Source organism: Cuculus canorus, chromosome Z (genome assembly GCF_017976375.1).
Source record: "Cuculus canorus isolate bCucCan1 chromosome Z, bCucCan1.pri, whole genome shotgun sequence".
Taxonomy (NCBI): Eukaryota; Metazoa; Chordata; class Aves; order Cuculiformes; family Cuculidae; genus Cuculus; species Cuculus canorus.
In genome coordinates this window covers 63,512,727-63,533,604 of record NC_071441.1, presented here as the reverse complement: position 1 = coordinate 63,533,604, position 20,878 = coordinate 63,512,727, and the positions used below count along the sequence as shown (strand labels likewise).

Here is a 20,878-nt window from a genome sequence, read left to right as displayed (position 1 = left end):
AGAATCACAAGGTTGGAAAAAGACCTCCAGGATAATCGAGTTCAATCATTCCTATCAACCACTAAACGATGCCTCTGAGCATCTCATCCACCCGTCTTTTAAATTCCTCCAGGGATGGTGACTCCACCACCTCCCTGGGCAGCCTCTGCCACTGCTTGAGAACCCTTCCTGTGAAAATTTTTTTCTGATGTCCAGCTTGAACCTCCCCTGGCGCAGCTTGAGGCCATTCCTCCTTGTCCTGTTCCCTGTCACTTGAGAGCCAGCACCCTCCTCTCTACAAGCTCCTTTCAGGTAGTTTTAGAGAGCAATAAGGTCTCCCCTCAGCCTCCTCTTCTCAAGGCTAAACAACCACAGTTCCCTCAGCTGCTCCTCATTGACTGATACAGTTGACCGATGCAGCTCTGTTGATATTTCAAGATATTTTAGATACTGAGGTCTGTACAGGGAACCAACGTGACACTTCCCATTGAGCACTATATATTTGATCAATGATTAAGATAAACAAAATAAAATAGAATGTAGTACTTTCTGCAATTCACCAAAACTTTAAGTGATAAGTAGAGAGAAAAAGTAGATTTTAGTACTGTTTCCAGTTTGCCAATACTATTATCACTACTAAGGACCTCCTCGTTTTTTGACTCAAGCCTTTTAAACAAAGCTGTGAATTAACTTCCACTGGCAGACTCCCCAGTGCTACTACTGTCTTCCAGCAATGTCTGTACTTGCTTCTGTCAGCCCCTTTTCGAGGCAATAGATGACTGCAGATGTAATTAACATCATTATTGAATAATGTCCAACTGCAGAAGCCACCATGAAATAACAGAGTTACAAAATAAGTTGTCAATATCCTACAGTCTTAAGGAAGAGTTTACAACCTTGCTATTGGTCTGCATTTTACTTTAAAACTACTACCTGAATTTTAAAAAGAATATACTTCCTGAAAAGAGATAGTGATGCTGCCACTGTGGCTGAGCAGTTCCAGTGAACAGACCGCTCAGTAGAATATGTCTTAGGAGCTATTCTTGCATTCTTTCTCCAATTCACCTTGTCCTTGGAACAGCTGAGTGAACAAGTGGCTTTAATCCTTTTATGACAAGAGTTAATGCCCTGTTGCCACTAATCAGCTGATAGGCAGAGAGTGGGAAGAAACAGTGGTGGGGAGAAAACAGGGGCAAAGACATGTAAGAGATGAGGTGGGATACTGGACAGGGAATGATGTAGGGGACAATGAGGGGCAGTGAATAATGGGGAGGGGAATGGTGAGAAGAATAGGAGGAAGAATGGTCTAGAAGAACAGTGGGAAGAATATTGGGAAAGACTTGGGGGAAGACTGGGGAGAACATCGGGCGAAAACTGGGAAAGACTCATGGGGAAGAGTGTTGGGAAAAACTGTGGAACGAAGAATGTGGGGGAAGAAAAGGTAAGCTCTGGAGAAATGGGCGGAAAGAATGATAGGATGAAACATTGTGGGGTGGAATGGTAGGGAGGATAGATGGGAAAACAATGGGGACAATGGCAGAGTGAATGGTGAGGAGAATGGGGGAAGAAGAATGGGAGGAGGAATGAGGGGAACAATGGTGGGAGAAATGTGTGTGAGAAGGAAAGGGGATGAATGGTAAGGAGAGTGGCAGGGAAGCATAAGTAGTAGAGCGGAAGAAGTGCGGAAGAAAGAGGGAAGGAGGGAGGAAGAATAAAGGAAGAATGGGGAAGAATCATGGGGAAGAATGGGATGAGAATGGGAGAATGGTGAGAGAGGGGGCAGAATGTAAGCAAAAGTAGGTAAGAAGCGGGAAGGAAAGGGAAAGAAGGAGCAAGGAGAAGGAAGAAGAGGGAGAAGAAGGAAGGAGAACAAAGGATGAGAAAGAAGGATGGAAGAAAGGGATGAGTAAGAGAACAAGGAGCAAGAAAGTAGGAAGAAGAGAAAAGAAGAGGGAGGGAGGGAGGTGAGGAAGGGCAAGGATGGAATGTAATGTGGGGACAGAGGAGGATGGGGACGGACAGGGGGAACATTCGGGTTGAATGAGATAGGGCAGTGAATTGAGGAGGGGGCAGTCAGGGGTTGTCTCCCATTCCACTTCTTCCCTGCCTCTGCTTGCAGCAGGAAGTACTGTGTGAGCAATCACTGCTGCACCGTGTGGGCAGTAACGTGGGAAGCAAGTATGGTAAGGAGAGCTTTGCCTCCTTTTATTGCCAAGGGCAGTGACATACCCTGTGATGACCTGGCCTTTAATGACTCTGGTAGAAGAAGTAGCTCTCAGAAAGGTTTGTCTTACACCTCAGAAATGTACAATTCTCTGAAAGGGAATATGGAAATGTAATAAAAGTTGTCGAAGTATAGCACAGTTCTTAAAGCCTTCTATTGTCTCACAAATTCCATGGCTCCCATTTCCGCTATAAAAGTATTTGATGAAACAACATTAACAAAGTTCAATTAAACACCAGAAAGCACAATAAAATTTTCATAGTTCAACAAAAATGCTCCTCTCACCAATTCATTTCTCCTCCATCAGGAAGAGAAAAACAAAAGGGGATTAATCTCATTTACAGAGTGAAAACTAACACTGAATGCACTTTTTGTCTAGGGGCAGGGGGAAGATCTCCAGCTGGTTCTCATCTATATGCCATGACTCTTCATTTAGTTTACACTATTAAACTCAAAAACTTTGCTTTAATCTTAACTATTATAGCATGCCTTAGAGTAGATTCTATCATGTAGCATCCTTGATACAGTTTCAGACTCTGGCAAAACATCATCCCTCAAAAGGGTCGTGGCCATATGGGTAGTAAATGTATCCAACATTTTTTCATTGGCGCCTACATTATTACGTCTTGTCACCAATGGTTTCTCGGGTTTTCAAGTAAATTGTTGCATATATTGTGGTTTGGAGCTGCTGAGATGAAGCCCTACATTTATCTGTATACAGCCAAATCCTTTTATGGAACTTTTTTTCGTTCTAATGAACTAACATCTGTTAAAAAAAAATAAATTAAAAAAAAAAAATGTGTTTCCAGAAAGCTGTACAAAAATGAGAGAAAACAAAACAACAGAACACTGCCAAGAAGCTCTTGTTGCCAAGCTGTACATGATAAAAAGCAGCCTAGAAATTGATGGGTGGACAGAAGTGGGTATCATACCTGATCTGTCTTCATTTTGTGAATCACACCTTCTACATAATTCTGGGATGGTCTTGAGAGAAGTTACAGAATACTGTAAAAAAGGAAAAAATTTATACAATGTAATTCATTTAAAAAGTCAAAGAGTAAGACTTTCAAGACGTCCTGATGTCATGGACACAGCCTAAATCTACCAATCCAAGAGTACTTCCAGCAGGCTGACAGTCTTCTCACATGTGATAAGAAAAGCAGATGACATCTGCTTTTGTGTCCCACCTCGAAGTCTTTCAAAGCTACAGTGAAGTGTTCCCCCATCTCAGATTTCTCTTTCCTGCAGACCATCACTATTCAAGACACAAATACATTTTACATATTCATCCTTTCCATGGGATGCAAGATACATTAAGGGCAGGAACAGATCTAGGCATCACAGTAAATATCAGGGCTTTTACTTTGCCCATCTGGGGATCTATTACAGTGATTATACTGCAAGATGCTTCATGCTTAAAAATCAGAATTCAAACTTTTACAAACCAATATTGTTTACAATTTACAATTATGTAAAAGTAATGCAGAATATTTGCATCTTAGAGATATGATTTCATAGAGAGATGCGTGTACATAAGACAACATACAATAGGTTCATTTCTTCAACCTAGGCTTTATTAAAGCAAACTTGCATTATTACTTTGATGTGATGGGATATGCCTGATGTTAATCAGTTTGTTATTCTCTGAATTCAGCACAAAAAGGGAAAAAAACAAGGAAGGCATACGTATCTTACGAAACAGAATCTTTTTCTTATAAACCTGTGAATTACCCTAGGTAAGACACACGATCCAGTGTTATAACACTACACATTCTGACATACAGAAATTAAGTTACTTAATAACATGCCTTCCTTAATCAAATGCTTGAATTTTATACAAATCTTCACTTAAACAACTGAAAATCATTATGTCTGTGAAAGATCAATGCCTTTCCTCACATAAAAAAAAGCTATTAAAACCAGTATTTTGGAAACTAAAACAGAAAAAAGCATTTAGGATTAGCACAACTGAAAATTTTTAAGGAATATATAAACACCATATGTTTTCAAAGAAACAGATATTTTTAGCTAGTGTGCTCTTGACCAATGAAGCAAAACAACTACATATAAAACCACTTGAGCCTTCCACACACACATAAAAATGGTCATACATTATCTTTTTTTTTTCTGACACTCTGCTGTTCCAAGTTTGATGTGCTTCTGATTCACAGCTGGCAATCTATTTCAAAACAATCTAAAGTCAACTCCATGTGACCACTGCAGAAGTAACTTCTCTGGTGCAAATTTATGACTGTTGCTCAACTGATTGTAGTTACTTTACTAAGTCTCAAAAACCTCCCATGCCTTGCTTTTCCCTTGCTGACCTGATTTGGGGATGTATTCAGAAACCTCAACTACAACAAGAATCTCTCGTAAGTACTCCCAGGATCAACACTGAACTTATTAATTAAAACATGCAGCAGCATTCCAAAGAACTACCCAGTAATTCCAATCCAATCCCCATTAAGCAAGGGGTTGTCTTTGAGGCTTTGACTACTCTAGGATGTGACAGCCTAAAGCAACAAAGAGCAGATGAACAGAGACAGGAAGAAAGATGCTAATAAATATAAACTAATACAAGTTAAACACACACATGCACAAACAACGTGCTGTGCTTCACTTCAGTTATTGTTAATAAAGATTGAGCTGTTAAGTTATACATCTTGCTATTTCTGCACAAAGACTCAGAAGGCAATGTTGAACTGGTCTAGTAAGACTCTTAAAAGAATCCAGGGAACATGTCTCCAAGGAATGTGGTAGCTTCGTAAGACCAGCTGGTGCAGTTTAAACTATTACACAGTTTGTAATTCAATTAGAATGAGGCCTTTTGTATTCCATTGCTATGTCTTTTGTCAGGCAACCTCAAAAACAGAAAACTATCTCTCTTTTTGTCTTTTTTTCACGTTCTTTCCTGGAAGAACAGATTTTCTTTCTGTTTCAACACTGCACTAAAATGTATTCAGTTACCACCTCCCACCACCAAAAATCTAGTAAATGTTATAAATTTGATTATTGATTTTAATCATATTGATTTGATCTCATTAACAGATGCCCTCCCACTCACCACTGTCCTCAAAAAGACTCCTGTGCATTTACACTCCTGCTACCTATAGTCTCCAGTTAACACGTGGAGAACTGTTTTTCATAGAGGAAGCAACTAAAATTACTTTTTAAAGGGGACATTTCCCAGCCATCAGCACAATCCATTGCCAGCTCTTCCCTCTAGAACTACTTTTACTCACACTTTGAGGTCTACCTTTGATCATCAGTAATATCTATTAGCTTTCCTTCAACCAAAAATTTCAGGGTTATTAGTGGTACCACAGAGGGACCGGAAAAGAGGTTAAGATTGCAAGCCTTCCCTAGAACAGAATTTTGAACTTAACACTTGTTCAGTGGCATTTGACCTTAATTATTTCCCACTTTTCATTCAATATTTTTAAATTGTTTTACATACAAAATTAAACACCATTTTGCTATTTCATGGTCAAAGCAACCAACTCAGCCAGGGCTGAGGGCCATGCCTAAAGGGTGACAACATGAGAGCTAAGCACATCAGATCAGTTCATTAGTGAAAGCTTACTGTAATCTTTGCTATCTAATCAGCGTGTTGTGGCTGACAGTAAAATTTGGAAACAAAACAAAAGGCTTCTTCCCAAGATAATGCATGTAATGGCGTTTTTTTGATTGCTGTTTTTCTACATTTAAGGCATGCCTATGTCCAAACAGAAACACTGAATTTCAGTAACCCTTTAAGAACTTTGTAAGATGGAAGAACAGTATCAACAGCAAACAAGCGACAAGAAGCAGTAAAGTATCCTGTGGAAATGCAAGATATTTCCACTTTCTTTCAATGGACATGATTACTTCAGCGGAATATGGAACCTCCCTCACAATACAAAATATTTGTTCATTATGTAAAACTGCATTACCAAATTTGAATTAATGCAAATATTAACCTTTAAAATTTAACATAGTTCTCAAATTTTAATATAATGAATTTTAAACCCAACACACAAGAAAAACATAAACACTCTCTAAACACTAAGGACCATGTCCTGCTCCAACTGCAGTCAGCATGAAAACTCAATAAATTCATCTGCATCGGATCAAGACATCAGCGACTGTGTTCTGTGCCTAAATGCACAGCTCCTTGTTCTCAACTAGATAGAGAAAACGGACACCTTCCTTCATTATAGGTCATTTGTTTCCTGGTGTTATTACTGCAAGTCATTTCATAGTCTCATTTCAGTTTATTTGCTATAGTGGAAAATACACTGTTTTATTAACATTCAAATCTCATTAAATGAATACCTTCATATTACACTTGCTTAATAAATTATAACCGTGCAACATCACCCTTTTTCCTATACATTGATTTGGGAGTAGCAAGCCACATCAAGAACAACTAAAGCAACAACAGTTGGCCTGAGGCTGCAGAAAGATTTTTCGCTATTGTAGTGTCAGTGTGAGCAGTTCCAGAACAAAAAAAGCAGAGAGAAGAGATTAGGCTGGCCCAGTGCCTGTGAGAAATAACACCTCCCCCAAATAAATGCCTTACTTAATGGTTGTGGTCAGCATCTTTGGAGTACTGGTTAGGTTATTTGTGCTACGTTTTATTTATAGCATCTTCAGTAAACACTCCATATGTTATTCTTCCTTTTAACTTTAAAGGAGACCTATACAGACATTAACACCGTTAAAGGTATAAAATGTTTATCTTAATCTAACACTTTCTACGAACATTTCAGTGACTATCCGCATTTTGTTTCACTCTCTAGAAGGAGAGAAGGAAAACAAAAGAGAAGGACCAATGAGTTCATCAGCTGGTGGAGAAATAAATCAATCCACTGCAGCTAGTGACTGTGCCTGCAGAGCTAAGTAGAACCCTTCATGCTGAGCCCTGAAGCCTCAGTTGCTGTGCCAGCAAAGTCTGGCTGTATGTTGTCTGTACACCTCTCTGAGCCTGAGGGGTAACCCAACTCTCTCCACGGCCAAGGAAGGGTGACCTCAGGCTCAGGAGGTGCCCCATGCCCAGCAAATAGAAGGCCAGGAAATCAGCCACACTCCTGACCATTACATCTGCCCTGCCAAGCGAGGATGGACAAGAAGAAGGTTTCCAACCTCTTTTAAAATACCTGACAATTCAGCAGCTGCTTAATTATGTTTGAATCCACTTTCCAATTAGGTCCTTCATGAGCAACACTGAAGCAGGTTTTTATTCATATAGAGCTATTTGAATGATCAGAGCAATAATCGGTACACTCAAGCTCAAACATTTTACAAATATGTAGCACCAGCAGTTCTGCTTATGACTAGGTCATTTAGTATTGTTTTTGTAAAAAAAGAAATAAAATAATTTCAATTTGCACTGTTTGACAGTGCAGTAGAAATACCGCGTTTTAATTAAAGGATAAGAAATCTTTGGGTTACTGTAACAATAGTATATGACCTAAAAGCAGGAATAAACTTATAGGTAAAATCAAGTAGTAACAGGAAAAAGGAGAAAGCTTGTAATATACATTTAATAGTCTATCAATCATTTAATGCAACTTAAAGGTCATGGAGTTTTTTTATTCCTTTCTTAGGATTAGTGATTAATTGTTCATGAAGAAGTATATGAAAATATTCAGCTTGGTTGCTTAATGTCATTGCAGTCACAATATTATTTTTATTTAATGTAAATAAGAGTCCTAGAAACCTATTCTGCTTCCTAAACTACACTCAAATACACTATACCAGATGGATTTGGAATAGTACCATCCTAGCTAGCAAATTAAGCATTGTATTTGCATTCCAGGACCCTGAGGGAATTGGAAGATGTGGTTGCTAAGGCCTTTTCAGTCATATTAAAAAAGTCATGGCAGTAAGGTCAAGTCTCCAGTGGACTGGAGAAAAGCGAATATCACATCCATTTTTAACAAGAATAAATAGGAGGCTTCTGGGAACTACCAACCAGTCAGCCTCAGCTCAGTGCCCAGTAAGACCATGGAACACGTCTTCCTGGAAGTTACATTGAAGCATATGGATGACAGAGGTGTTATTACAGACAGCTAACATGGCTTCACAAAGGGAAAATCATACCTGACTAATCTAGTGGCCTTCTATGACGGAGTGATAACAGTGAATGGAGATCATCTACCTCAACTTCTGCATGGCCTCTGGCATAATCCCATACAACATTTTTGCCTTTAATTTGGAGAAATATAGGTTTGATGGATGGATGGTCAGATGGATAATGAACTGGCCATGTCCAGTGAGTTACAGTCAATGGCTCAGTTTCCAAGCAGAAACCCTCAAGAGTGCATACTGGAAACAATATTATTTAGTACCTTCATCAATAATATCAATATTGGGACTAACTGCACCCTCAGAAAGCTTCCACACGACACTAAACTGAACGGTGCAGTTGATGCGCGTGAGGGAAAGATCATCATCCAGAGGGACCTTGACAAATTTGAGGAGCAGGCTTATGCCAGCCTCACGAAGTTCAACAAGGCCTAGCACACAGTCCTGCAGTTGGGTCAGGGCAACTGCTGGGGGAGACTGAGAGCAGCACTGCACAGAAAGACTTGGAGATTCTGGTAGATGAAAAATTGGACATAAGCTGGCAACATGCACTTGCAGCCCAGAAAGCAAACTATATCCTGGGCGGCATCAAAGGAAGCGTGGCCAGCAGGGTGAAGAAGGTGATTCTGCCCCTTGATTCTGCTCTCACAAGATGCCACCTGGAGAACTGCATTCAGCTGTGGGGCCCCAGTACAACAAAGATAGGGACCCGCTGAATGGGTCCAGAAAAGGACCACAAAAACAGACAGAGGACTGGAATACCTCTACTATGAAGAAAGGCTGAGAGAGCTGGGGGTCATTCAGCCTTGGAGAAGAGAAGAGAAAGCTGCAGGGAGACCTCACTGCTGCTCAATATATAAAGGGGGCTTATAAGAAAAATACACCGTTTACCTGGATTTGTAGTGACAGAACATGGGGCAACTGAAAGAGGGTCAATTTAGACTGAATATAAGGAAGACTTTTTTTACACTGAAGGTGGTGAGACAGGTTGCCTAGAGCAGTGATGGATGCCCATCATTCATTACTGCATATGGTTTATATAGGAAAATAGTGTGGGGGTGGGGGGGGTGCTGCAAAGGTGGTTTTTGTGAGAAGACACCAGGGTCTGCCCCTGTGTGGGACAGAGCTGGTTCTAGCTGGCTCCAAGATGAATGCACACCTGCCCAAAGCTGAGCCCATCAGTGATGTTGGTAGCATGTCTGAGGCAACATATTTAAGAAAGCATAAAAATCACTGCACAACAGCAGCTGTGAGAGAGGAGTGAGCATATGTGAAAGAAACAACTTTGCAGACACAAAGGTTAACGAAGAAGGAAGGGGTGGAGGTGCTTCAAGCACTGGAATAAGAGATCTCCCTGTAGCCCAAGGGGAAGACAATGGTGGGGCAGATATCCACCCTGCCACCAATGGTGAACATCACATCAGAGCACGTACAGTGCCCTGAAGGAATCTGCAGCCCATGGAAAGCCCAGGCTGGAGCAGACCCATGGAGAGGAGCCCACTCAAGGGCATGTTTTCTGGCAAGCGTTGTGACCCCATGACGGACTCACACTGGCACAGTCCACTCCGACTACACCCTGTGGAAAGAACCCCTGCTGGAGCAGTTCTTGAACTGCAGCCGATGGGAAGGATCCACTCTGGGGCAGTTCAGGAGGAACTGTACCCTGTGGGAGGGGCCCCACACTGGAGCAGGACAAGAATGTCAGGAGGAAGAAGCAGCAGAAACAAAGTGTTATGAACTGAACACAACCTTCACTCCTGCCATCCCTCTGTGCTCAACAGGGCTAGGGGTTGGAGAAGTGGGAAGTGAAGCTGAGCCTGGGAAGAAGACAGAGGTGGGGGGAAGATGTTCTTTACATTTGTTTTTATATCTCACTATCCCACAATGTTTGACTGGCTATAAACGAAATTAATATCCTCAAGTCTAGTCTGTTTCTCCTGTCATGGTAATTGGTGAGTTATCTCTCTATCCTTATCTTCACCCTCAAGTTTTTTGTTATATTTTTCTCCCCATCTTGTTGACGCAGCGGGAGTGAAGGAGCAGCTAGGTGGGCACCTGGTGGCCAGCCAAGGCCAATCCACCACAATGGGGTTTTGAGCAAACTGATCTAGTGAAAGATGTCCCAGCCCTTTGCAGGATGGTTGGAACTAGATGACCTGTGAAAGTTCCTTCCAACCAAACGCGTTCTATGAGTCTGATTTTACAGAAATGTACAGTTTAATTTTATCTACAAATACAATGTAAACAACAACAACAAAACCCCACCAAACCTACTTACATATCTACTTGCCTTTTAAAACAAATTCCTGCCTATTTTCTGTGTCCATTACGCTTTGGTCATATTGGCTGAAATGGTCTACAAGGGCCTGGTCCATACATGGTGGCTTTCTAACACATATATATTTATAAGTGCATCATTTTAACAGCCGTCTAGCAGCCTTTATTTTTCATCAGTACTTTTCTGCACTGGATTAGAACCAGAGGGCTAGCAGGAACAATATAAATTGCTAAAACTGATGCTGTGCAGCTGGTCTTTCCATGGCAGGCTAATGATACAATGTGAAGGTCAGGTATCTTTAAATTGTGTGCAGCGAGATACGAGTAGAGCACTAGAGTAACCATGAATTCTCATGTTAATCTGGATTCTGGCAACAAAACCTTTGTTATCGTACCTGCTAAATCAGGGAGTAAAACTGCTACATCTATAATTTGTGCTGTTTTTTTATTCAAGGTTCAATATCCAATGAAAGAACAGCCCATTAAAATAGGCAGCCTGAGCTGTTCAGCAGAAAAGCAAGTAACCCAACCCAGCAGTATGCAGCAACAGCCACAATGGGAGAGACATGGAGAGGTTACATCTATTATGTTTTACAGTTTTACAAAACTGAATATGGGAACAGATACCAGGACATGATCTATCATATAACAGTAATAAAAGGAAAGTTGCCCATAATAAGGTATTTGCTCCACATTGGCTCATTGTCTTGCAACATTTTGGGCATTTGCCACATTCCACTTCAATAAAAATTCAATGTTACAATAGGTAAAAAAAAAAAAAAATCCTCTCCAAATGGAATCTGTCTGTGAATAAAGCATCTGGAACATTTTAAAATTAATCAAGAGTCTCAAATGCTAAAGGGAAAACCAGGTCTTTTGTAAAAAAAAAACCAAAAATAACCCTAAAAAAACCACCAAAACAAAAAACCACCCAGAAACTCCCACTATAAAATGATAAAAAATGTGGAAGGAGATGGTGGCACACTTTCTTTTATGTAAAATTAATTGATATATTTACTTACAGTACATTTAATTTATGTGTTTAAGTCTACTGTTAATCAGACATCCAACATATTAGCAACTCCATTACACAAAAAGCAGAAACACACAGCAGGAGTATTACTATGAGTAATAGTATGTACCATACCAGTTTCTGTAAGAACCACTAACAATGTAGGTGAACAGTACCACTGCTTGCAACTATAGCTGCAGTCGTTCCTCTTGTGACGCTAAGGATCAGCGCTGTCCTCTTTCTGTGCTCTGCCAGGTCACAGGTAGCTACATCACATCTATTGATAAAATTTTGTATTTGGCAATGGCTACTTGTAGAAAGGGCAGAGTCACAACTTACATGAAAAAGGAGCAATTCAGAGGGGAGAGAGGCAGAGGGTTTTTTTACATCTGAAAGACATTCATTTAAAAAAAGGTAAAACCACTTTGGTGTCTAAGGCTAGCACTAGAGCGCATGTAACTCATTCAAGACAACAGAGTAGATAGCAACCCAGAAATAAAACTAATTTATTAATTTAATCTGCAAGTAATTTCTACTACTGGAAAGAGACGAATCAAGGTTTCCTTCCAAGCTTATTACATTTCCCTTAGAAAGCATCTTTTTTTAATTCTAGACTCAACTCATTTAAGCATTCCTATGTATGAGGTAAAATGGAGTGTGACTTCTAACAAGTGTTGTTTTGTTTTATCAGGATGAGATATCTGATAGTCTCAACTAGAAAAAAAAAAAATAAGACTTGTACTTACCGATATATCATCACTAAAATCTATTTCATCCAAATCAAGGTATTCAGGGGCTTCCATTATTCTTCAATGGACATTTTGGGTTAGTCAGCACAATAGTGAAGACCTAATTAAAAAAAAGAAATGGATTGTCTACTAAAGAGTCAAAACTACACAGAAATGGTTTAATATAATTGCTGAATTACTGAAAACATTTAACTTATACAGTAAAGTCTTTTATAACTAAATTCTAAAAGCCAAATGTGATTTGCTGTCTTTACTGTGCATATCATGAAGAAGCCATTGCAGCTTTTAAGGAGAACAGCTAAGTGGTACTTGAACTGGAAGTCAAAAACACTTGATTCAGCATCACTTAATCCTTGTATAAGTTTAATATGTGTAAAGACCTAAGCTGCTGTACATCCTCCTGACTCTGTAACTATAGCAGTATCAATAACGTACCTTCTCTTAAGGATGCTATTACCTTACTGGCTTGAACACAGTAACTTCTCTTACTATAGTTTTCCTCTGCTCAAGAAGGCAGGAAAGAACTGAGAATCATGCTGCCCATGGGGAACAAAATCCTACCACACCTTGTATCTCCACGTACAAGCAGACTAGCACACAGTGCAGTCAGTGCTTTACGGATGGAGGAATTATTTCTCCTCAGACTCCAAATGCACATCTCCCACAAGAGAGACCAAGGCAAAACTGGAATCATATCAATGTTCAGTGATTATCAGGGGCCTTAACCTTTTCCTCACAGCAAGGGAAAAAGAAGAGAAAACTCCTGCAAAGCGAGAAATTTGGCTGCAAATGTCAATATGTAATTCTGAATAAATTGAAGCTTAAACAATGAGATTGAAGCCAATAAAATGCTCATTACTTTCTTAATCTTAAGTAGAATAAAGGTGTGCATTATCCCACAGACAAGTACAACAGAATTAAGAGTGGAAAAGGAAGATATGCTAAAGGAGGCTGAAAAGAAAAGTGTAATGTATTATTAAATACTGTGAGGCACCATGTATAGGCCATGCAAGCCTTACTATGGAAGCAAATTAGAACCTTCCAGTACTTGTACATAACAAAAGGAAATGCCTGAAGGTAAAAAATAATACAAGCCCAACTGCCAAGAAATGTTTATGAATAACCACGTCAGCTATGTAGGTCTAAATAAAATCACTATGTGAAACATTCACGGGCAGTTACAAATGTCCTAGGATAAGGGGGTTGAAGAAAATGTTTTCTGCAGGTGTTATACTTACTGGAAAACAAAATCTCAGTCATTAATCTCCTTCATAACACACAAACCAGCCACAAAGCCAATCTTAAGTTGCTTGTTCTTGAAAATTTATTAGAAGAGGTAAATCTACAGTTTTACATTGAAAGAGATGAAAAAGCAAATTTTTATTTTCCACCAAGTTACTGAAGGTAGAAGACTATTCAGCATAATTTTCTCATTAATTAAAATAAAAAGGCAAAAATAACAAAAAAGCATGTTTCTGCTCCTTGCAATAAGAGAAATAAGGCACTCCTGAGGTGGAGAAACTTAGGAGGAAGGCAGCCTGTAAGAACAACCTCAGCTACCTATTTATTGGCTCCCACTGTGGCTGTTAGACTTGAGAGAAGCAGTGGGAAAGAAGATGGCTACAAAAACGTAAAACCCTTATAAAGCCCTCTATCCAACTTGATACGAGAAAACTGAAGTGCCTTTAATAGGAAAATAATCGGAAGGTTTTCATTTTGTACAATTCTCAAATGCTGTTTATTCTTAGAGGGAGCCAAAGAAATCAGACAAAATACTCGCAATGAAAGGAATTGTGTGTTCTGAAAAGGTGTGACATATTCAAGTCTCCAGATTCTTTGCCATATTAGATATTTGGCTTTCTTAACAGAAACACAGAATTTCAGTATATCACTTTATGGTCTTTAATGTTTTGCATTTGTGTGATATCACAGCTTACTTGTGGCAAAGCGCATTGTCACTGTACTGTGTTCATGTGGCAAGGTTTTGGGTGGCAAGGTTTGGGTAGTGGAGAGGTTACAGGGGTGGCTTCTGTGAGAAGCTGCCAGAAGCTGTTCCCATGTCCTATTGAGCCAATACCAAGACAGACCCACTACTGGCCAAGGCTGAGTCAATCAGTGGTGGTGGTAGCACCTCTCTGATAACATATTTAAGGGAAAAAACAGCTGCACAGCAGCAGCTGTAAAAGTGGAGCGAGACTATGTGAGAGAATATGAGAAAGAAAAAACCTTGCAGACACCCAGGTCAGTGAAGAAGAAGTAGGAGGTGGAGATGAATCAGGCACTGGAATAGAGACTTTCCTGCAGCCTACGGAAGCTAATGGTGGAGCCAGTATCTGCCTGCAAACTATGGGGGACTCCACACCAGAGCCTATGGATGCACCCAAAGGATGCAGCTTGAGGCCATTCCCCCTTGTCCTGTCCCCTGTCACTTGGCAGAACAGGCCAGCACCCTCCTCTCCTTTCAGGCAACTGTAGAGAGTGTAAGGTCTGTACTCTCTTGTAGAGCGTGGTAAGGTCTTCCCTCAGCCTCCTCTTCTCCAAGCTAAACAATGCAAGTTCCCTCAGCCGCTCCTTGTAAGACTTGTCCACCAGCCCCTTCCCCAGCTTCGTTGCTCTTCTCTGGACATGGTCCAGAGTCTCAACATCCTTGTAGCAAGGGGACCAGAACTGAACACAGTATTTGAGGTGGGGTCTCTCCAGTGCCAAGTTCAGGGGCAGAATCACCTCCCTGGACCTGCTGGCCACACTGTTTCTGTACAAAACCTATCACAACAGTCCATAGTCTTGCAACATTACCTCCTCAATGTGTTATTTTCTATCTTCACAAAATATAACGACTAGGAAACACAGAAAAGCTGAAGAGGAAGTTGGTAACCAAAACAAACTCATTTTTTCTATGGAAAACTTATCTTTCTGAACATAGTTCAGCTATATGTAAAGAAAAAGTAAAAGACTCATGCATTATGTTTGCTAGAAGATGTTAATTTTTTCCTTGGTGAGGTAAAACTGGACAGCAACTCAGGACAAATACTATGACCACATAAGATTTCCCATGACTATACTTGGAGTCTTATTCAAGAGATGCGCTTTTTTGATACAATTTAACGTACTAGAATTACACCATGTATAATGCAAACCATACGCTAAGGTTAGTGCTCACAGATGTGACTATTTTGAGACCTTTGCAACTGCTGAATCCAACATATCGCCAGAAGTATAAACAATCTGAATAGCATTTACAAGCAGATCATAAGCACAACTGGTCGAAATCAAGGGAAAAATAATTGCAACCAAATACGTTGCAATGGATGACATGAGATGAAAAATGTATTTCCAGTATCAACACCAAAGCAATACAGATGACTGTCTCCAGCCTGCCAACAGAAAGACTGGCTGTTTAACTGATCAATTTCCCTAAATGTATTTTGGAAGCTAGACATTAGATATTCCACAAAGTTTTAACCCCCAAAAGGGTCTTTCTAGCAATTTGGCTTGCAGAAAGACACGTACACACATATACACAATTATACAGGTAAAAGAGGTCCTGTCTGTTCTCAGAATTCACAGCTAAAAGAAGAAAACCACATCACACACATGTACTCAAGAAAAAGTGGGCTTTACAATTTCATGAAACCGTTCTACCACGAGAAATGATCCAGCTAAAAATTACCACACAGAAATGTGGTAATAGTAGAATCGGTATAATAACATACTGCATATGTTGCTTTGCAGCAGATACTAAGCTGTGATTTACGTTGCAAAATAAAGGGGAAAAAAAATCTTCTCCTTTTCAAAAAACAGCAACAATCTTTATTGTTTTTCCAAAACAGACTTCCTCTGTTGTCGTCCTTCTCAGTAAAACTAGTTATCTGAACTCAAATCTTGCTACTGAGAAGCATTCAATGCAATTACTTGAATGAGGGAAAGAAAAGGGGCAAAGAAAGAAATTCCCATTAAAATTTTAAAAACAAAAAGCAATGAAGTATTAGATACAGGGAACAAATCCATCTAGAACTCTACTCTAGACTGATGACATGCATTACCTGCAGGTGAAAATCTTACATTATTCACAGCTAAGGTAGATTAAGCCTTGGATTTGTCTCACCACACAGTCTCAAAAAAAACCAGTCACATCAACAACAATCCCCAAGGGCTGTTGTGCCTTTTGAGGATGAAGAAGACTCAATGTGGGAACCGCAGGAATGCTTTAAAATCCAGTCTTGCTGCTGACTTTGTACTGTGATGGCCACTGCCTTATCTATGCTAATGAACATTAGGCAATACCAAGGCCATACAAGAGAGCATTTTATGTCCATCAATTAACTGGGTGAATGAAGAAATTGGTGTGACAGGCAGAAAGTATCAGTTTCAGTTTCTTATTCTGTTTGCTTAATACAAAACTGTGGCATAAAAAAAACCCCTAATTTGTAGTGATACCTTTGCAACAACATCATAGAGAATTCAGCAGCTTCCAAAGGAATCTGATCCAATACCTCAGCCAAAACCATCTCAGTGCTGCATGTGAAAGACTAAATCCAAGAAGGAGCACAAGGGAAGCATTCCTTATTGAGCCAAAACAAAACAACTAAATGAGAATGCATAATTTGAATTATTTAAGGGTACATAAATAACAAGAACAAATAACAATAAAAGATCTGATATCAATTAAATGTTTGCTTCAGTTGTAACTCAAAGAAATCCTGCTAAATGCCACAATGGGATTTTGTTTTCCACATCTCAGAACTACTAGACCAAAATATTTGGGGATTTTCTTAAACTTTCAATCAAATACAAAGCAAATCAGATGCAAATAGTTCTATAGTGGTTGGCAAAAGCCTATTTCCTTAAGCACAGTTAATATTGAAGATTTAGGCCTTAAATGCCAAAATGCCGTGACAGTTACTTTTTAATTAGGGGATAAGGTTACATTTTATAATTATAGGTCTAAGATAACAAAATAAACATATTGCCCTTTGCTAAATATTAGAGGCTAAAGTAACTCAAGATTCATGAGCTTTAGCAGAATGACTTTAAGCACACATTATGCGTTTCAAGTAATGTTTGAAATCTGGTAAGCATCTGAATTTTATTCCCTAACATTATGAAATACCACGAGTGTAAAAACAAGTTTCTTCCCTTTCAAACAAATAGAACAATGTAATGTTATATTATGTTAAACCTACTTGGCATCAATTGAAAAGCCCAGCACTCAATTAAAATCTACAGTTCAGGAAGGCACACTATCTGTCATCAGTAGGAAACATCTAGAACTCTCAATTCAGTTCCTCCATCCTCATATTTCACTACAACAGTGAAGTTCTACCAATAATTAATTTGGCCTTATAACATTATTTACTACACAGTACCGGGAAAGCACCATAGTATGTTCAAACACACTGCCATAATTCAGTGATATGAGAGCTAACTATTGAAAGAACACAAGAAAGTACAGCCACTGTGTCCTAGCAAAGCTAGTCTAGGCTAACACCACCGCCTCTCCACCTATCATACCTCTTACTGCTTCTTATGCTCCTCGGTGCCTAGCTGTGCACTGTCTCACATTAAAAAACACACATTCTTTGAGACAGGTATTACGTAGTCACTCTACACTCGTGTTTGTCCAGGTTTTCACATAGTTCGTGCCTTCGTCTAGTAACAGAGCTCCTTGGTACGAGAGTAATCCAACCAAAAAATAAACGTGATGCAAACACACTGTAATGCACTCTGGCAGAGGTCATATTTGACGGTTTTTAGGAGATCCCCAGGACAACTGAAAAACTTCATTCACAGAATACAGATGGTACCTCGGCAGGTCTCAAAAGCAGAATGCAAGGAGAAAGCATCAAAGACATAGAAAGCTTGCAGTTTCATCTTTTTATAACAGAATGGAATGGAACAGAACAGAATGGAATATTCAGTTGGAAGGCACCTACAATGATCATCTAGTTATGAGCAATACTTTAAATTTAATAGTATACATACATGCACTCTTAAAAGAGCCCAACTTCCCATTCATATTTACATTCTCTGCATTATCTCTACCGGGGAAACTACTTGGATATAATAAATAAATATTCAAGCACATGTCTTTCAGAATGTAGCTCCAATGGAGATAAATTTGCTTTTCAAGCACACTTTAGCTTCGTGTATTCAAATAAAATGACATGTGGCTGGACTACGTTGACACTTTTAAGTCATATAAGGGTTTGTGATATTATAATGCAGTCTGAAATGCACTGTGCGACCAATTTTTTTACCTTCTGGGGGTCCTGAAGCTTTTTCTAATTACATGAAACAACATTTTTTTCCATTACTTGTCATGGTCAGTGTCTGGATTGTCTATTACTGACTAAGCACCTTCCTTGTACCACTTTATTTGCTTTTCTTCCTTCTATGCGAGCCAAGAAAAATATATCATGCAAAGGAAATTATCTGTCCAGTTAAATTTAAGATATAAAAATAGGAGCAAGGGGAGATTTTAAAGAGTAAAAATGAATTTTAAATAACAATTTATTGTAGAAAAAAAGAAGAAAAGTTAACTGAGGTTGAAAAATGATGTGATTTATTTCAGTGAAGGAGTGAATTCTGAAACCAGGATTACCTTACCCCTTATCACATTTATTCAGAAGTTTTCCTGAGTTTAAAAGTTCACAGCAGCAATTCGTAACAGTAAGAATCTTATGTAAGTCAAAATAGAAGCACTGCTTTTAATCACCACAGAAGTACCATCAGTACACAAGGCTACACAGATAGGACAGGAAGAAGGAATGCAGCAAAGCACAACAATTTTCTAAGACTAAAAGATGTTATTTTTAAAATTTATCTTCAGAAAAACTCTGCATTCCAGACACGCAGAAACAATCCACCCGCAGCCCTGGCAAGGCACAGATACTAAGCCCAGTTCTATTTGTTCCTAATGAAGACAATGCACGTTCAGCTCTAGTTTTAGAGAAGACTAAAAATATTTGTTTCCGGCCAAATATAATCAAACCTTCTCCGAATTACTTACCTACACCTCAAAATCACATATTCATCCATATTGCTTGCAGTCTTAAAGGAGACGCGCCAACAAGGTGGTCTCAGCCCAGAAGGCCAACCCCAGCCCTAGGCTGCATCAAAAGAAGCATGCCCAGCAGGTCAAAGGAGGTGATTCTGCTCCTCTACCCAACCTAGAGCACTGCATCCAGTATAACAAAGACATGGACCTGTTGAGTTGGGTCAGGGAAGAACCACAAAAAAGGTCAGAGGACTGGAACACCTTTGCTAACAAAGAAAGGCTGAAAGAGTTAGGGTTGTTCACTCTGGATAAGAGAAAGCTGCAGGGAAACCTTCTTATTGCCTTACGAAAAAAAACAGAGAAAGACTGTTCACTAGGGCCTCTTGTTACAGGACAAGGAGCAACTGAAAGAGGGTCAATTTAGATTGAGTAAAGGGAGAAGTTTTTTACTGGAACAGGTTGCTCAGAGAAGTAGTGGATGCCTATCATTGATGACTGGATGAGGGATGGAGCAACTCTTCTATGAGAAAATGCTGAGAGAGTTGCGGTTGTTCAGCATGGAGAAGAGAAGGCTCCAGGGAGACCTTATTGTGGCCTTTCAACACCTAAAGGGGGTTTATAAGAAAGATGGAGACAGATTTCAAAGCAGGGACTGCTGTGATAGGACAAGGGGTAATGGTTTTAAACTAAAAGAGGGGAGATTCAGACTAGGTATAAGGAAGAAAGTTTTTACAGTGAGGTTGATGAAACACTGGAACAGGTTGCCCAGGGAAGCAGTGAATGTCCCATCCCTGAAACATTCAAAGACAGACTGGGTGATGCCTAGATATATCTGATCTAGTTTTAGATATACCTGCTCATTGTAGTGGTAGTTGGGCTAGATGACCTTTAAAAGTCCCTTCCACTCTAAACTATTCTATGATTCTGTAACTTCAGAGAAGTCATGTGGAGGTAGGTAATATCATATGGTTCACTTATTCTATCTTCTACTTCTACTAATTGCACAGAAAATTCATCACAACATCTGTGTGACTAAGACATCACCCACCCTAAGGCAAGAAGTGTCTACTGGGCTGTTAGAAAGTAATTCCTTCTTGTTTTCTAAGCACTAATCCATTTAACACTGTCATTAATAACCATTACATTTAATATTAAAAGAGACTGATTCTGCTTCTTCATTCCCAAAAGAAAACAGCAACCTAACAAAAATAAATCAATATTCAGGTTACTAAGTGATCTGAACAACTGAAGAATTGTTTTTTGGCAATACGACTTGAAAGACATCTGCTCATTGCAAACTACTCCATATTTCTAAAAATAAAACATCTTTTCTACTCCATTTTGTTTTTCAATTGAGAAGCACAGAGAAAACTGGACTCCGAACATTCAGCCAGAATACATGCACTTGAGCATTCTAGAATGAGGCCCAGAAAAATAAACTTGTTTGTTTCAATTAGTCTTGTAGGAAAAACCTTTGGAGTTGGAAATTAATAGCTGTTATTTCAAACCTGGAACAGCATACATGATTCAAGCACTGTACAAAACCTAATGCACTGTCTACTTAATTTTAA

At 39.4% G+C, this 20,878-nt stretch overlaps 1 protein-coding gene across 3 annotated transcripts in view; it reads right to left on the bottom strand.

Annotated features, from left to right (window-relative positions):
• Window positions 1–20,878, bottom strand: part of SNCAIP (synuclein alpha interacting protein) — an 85,518-nt gene that overhangs the window by 37,006 nt on the left and 27,634 nt on the right. For all 3 annotated transcript variants that reach the window (XM_054054689.1, XM_054054691.1, XM_054054690.1), the window contains exons 2-3: window positions 12,308–12,410; window positions 3,136–3,208 (exon numbers count right to left, since the gene is read on the bottom strand). In XM_054054689.1, coding sequence (XP_053910664.1) covers window positions 3,136–3,208; window positions 12,308–12,364 — 130 coding nt within the window. In that variant the 5' untranslated portion in view covers window positions 12,365–12,410. The remainder of the gene's footprint in view (window positions 1–3,135; window positions 3,209–12,307; window positions 12,411–20,878) is intronic.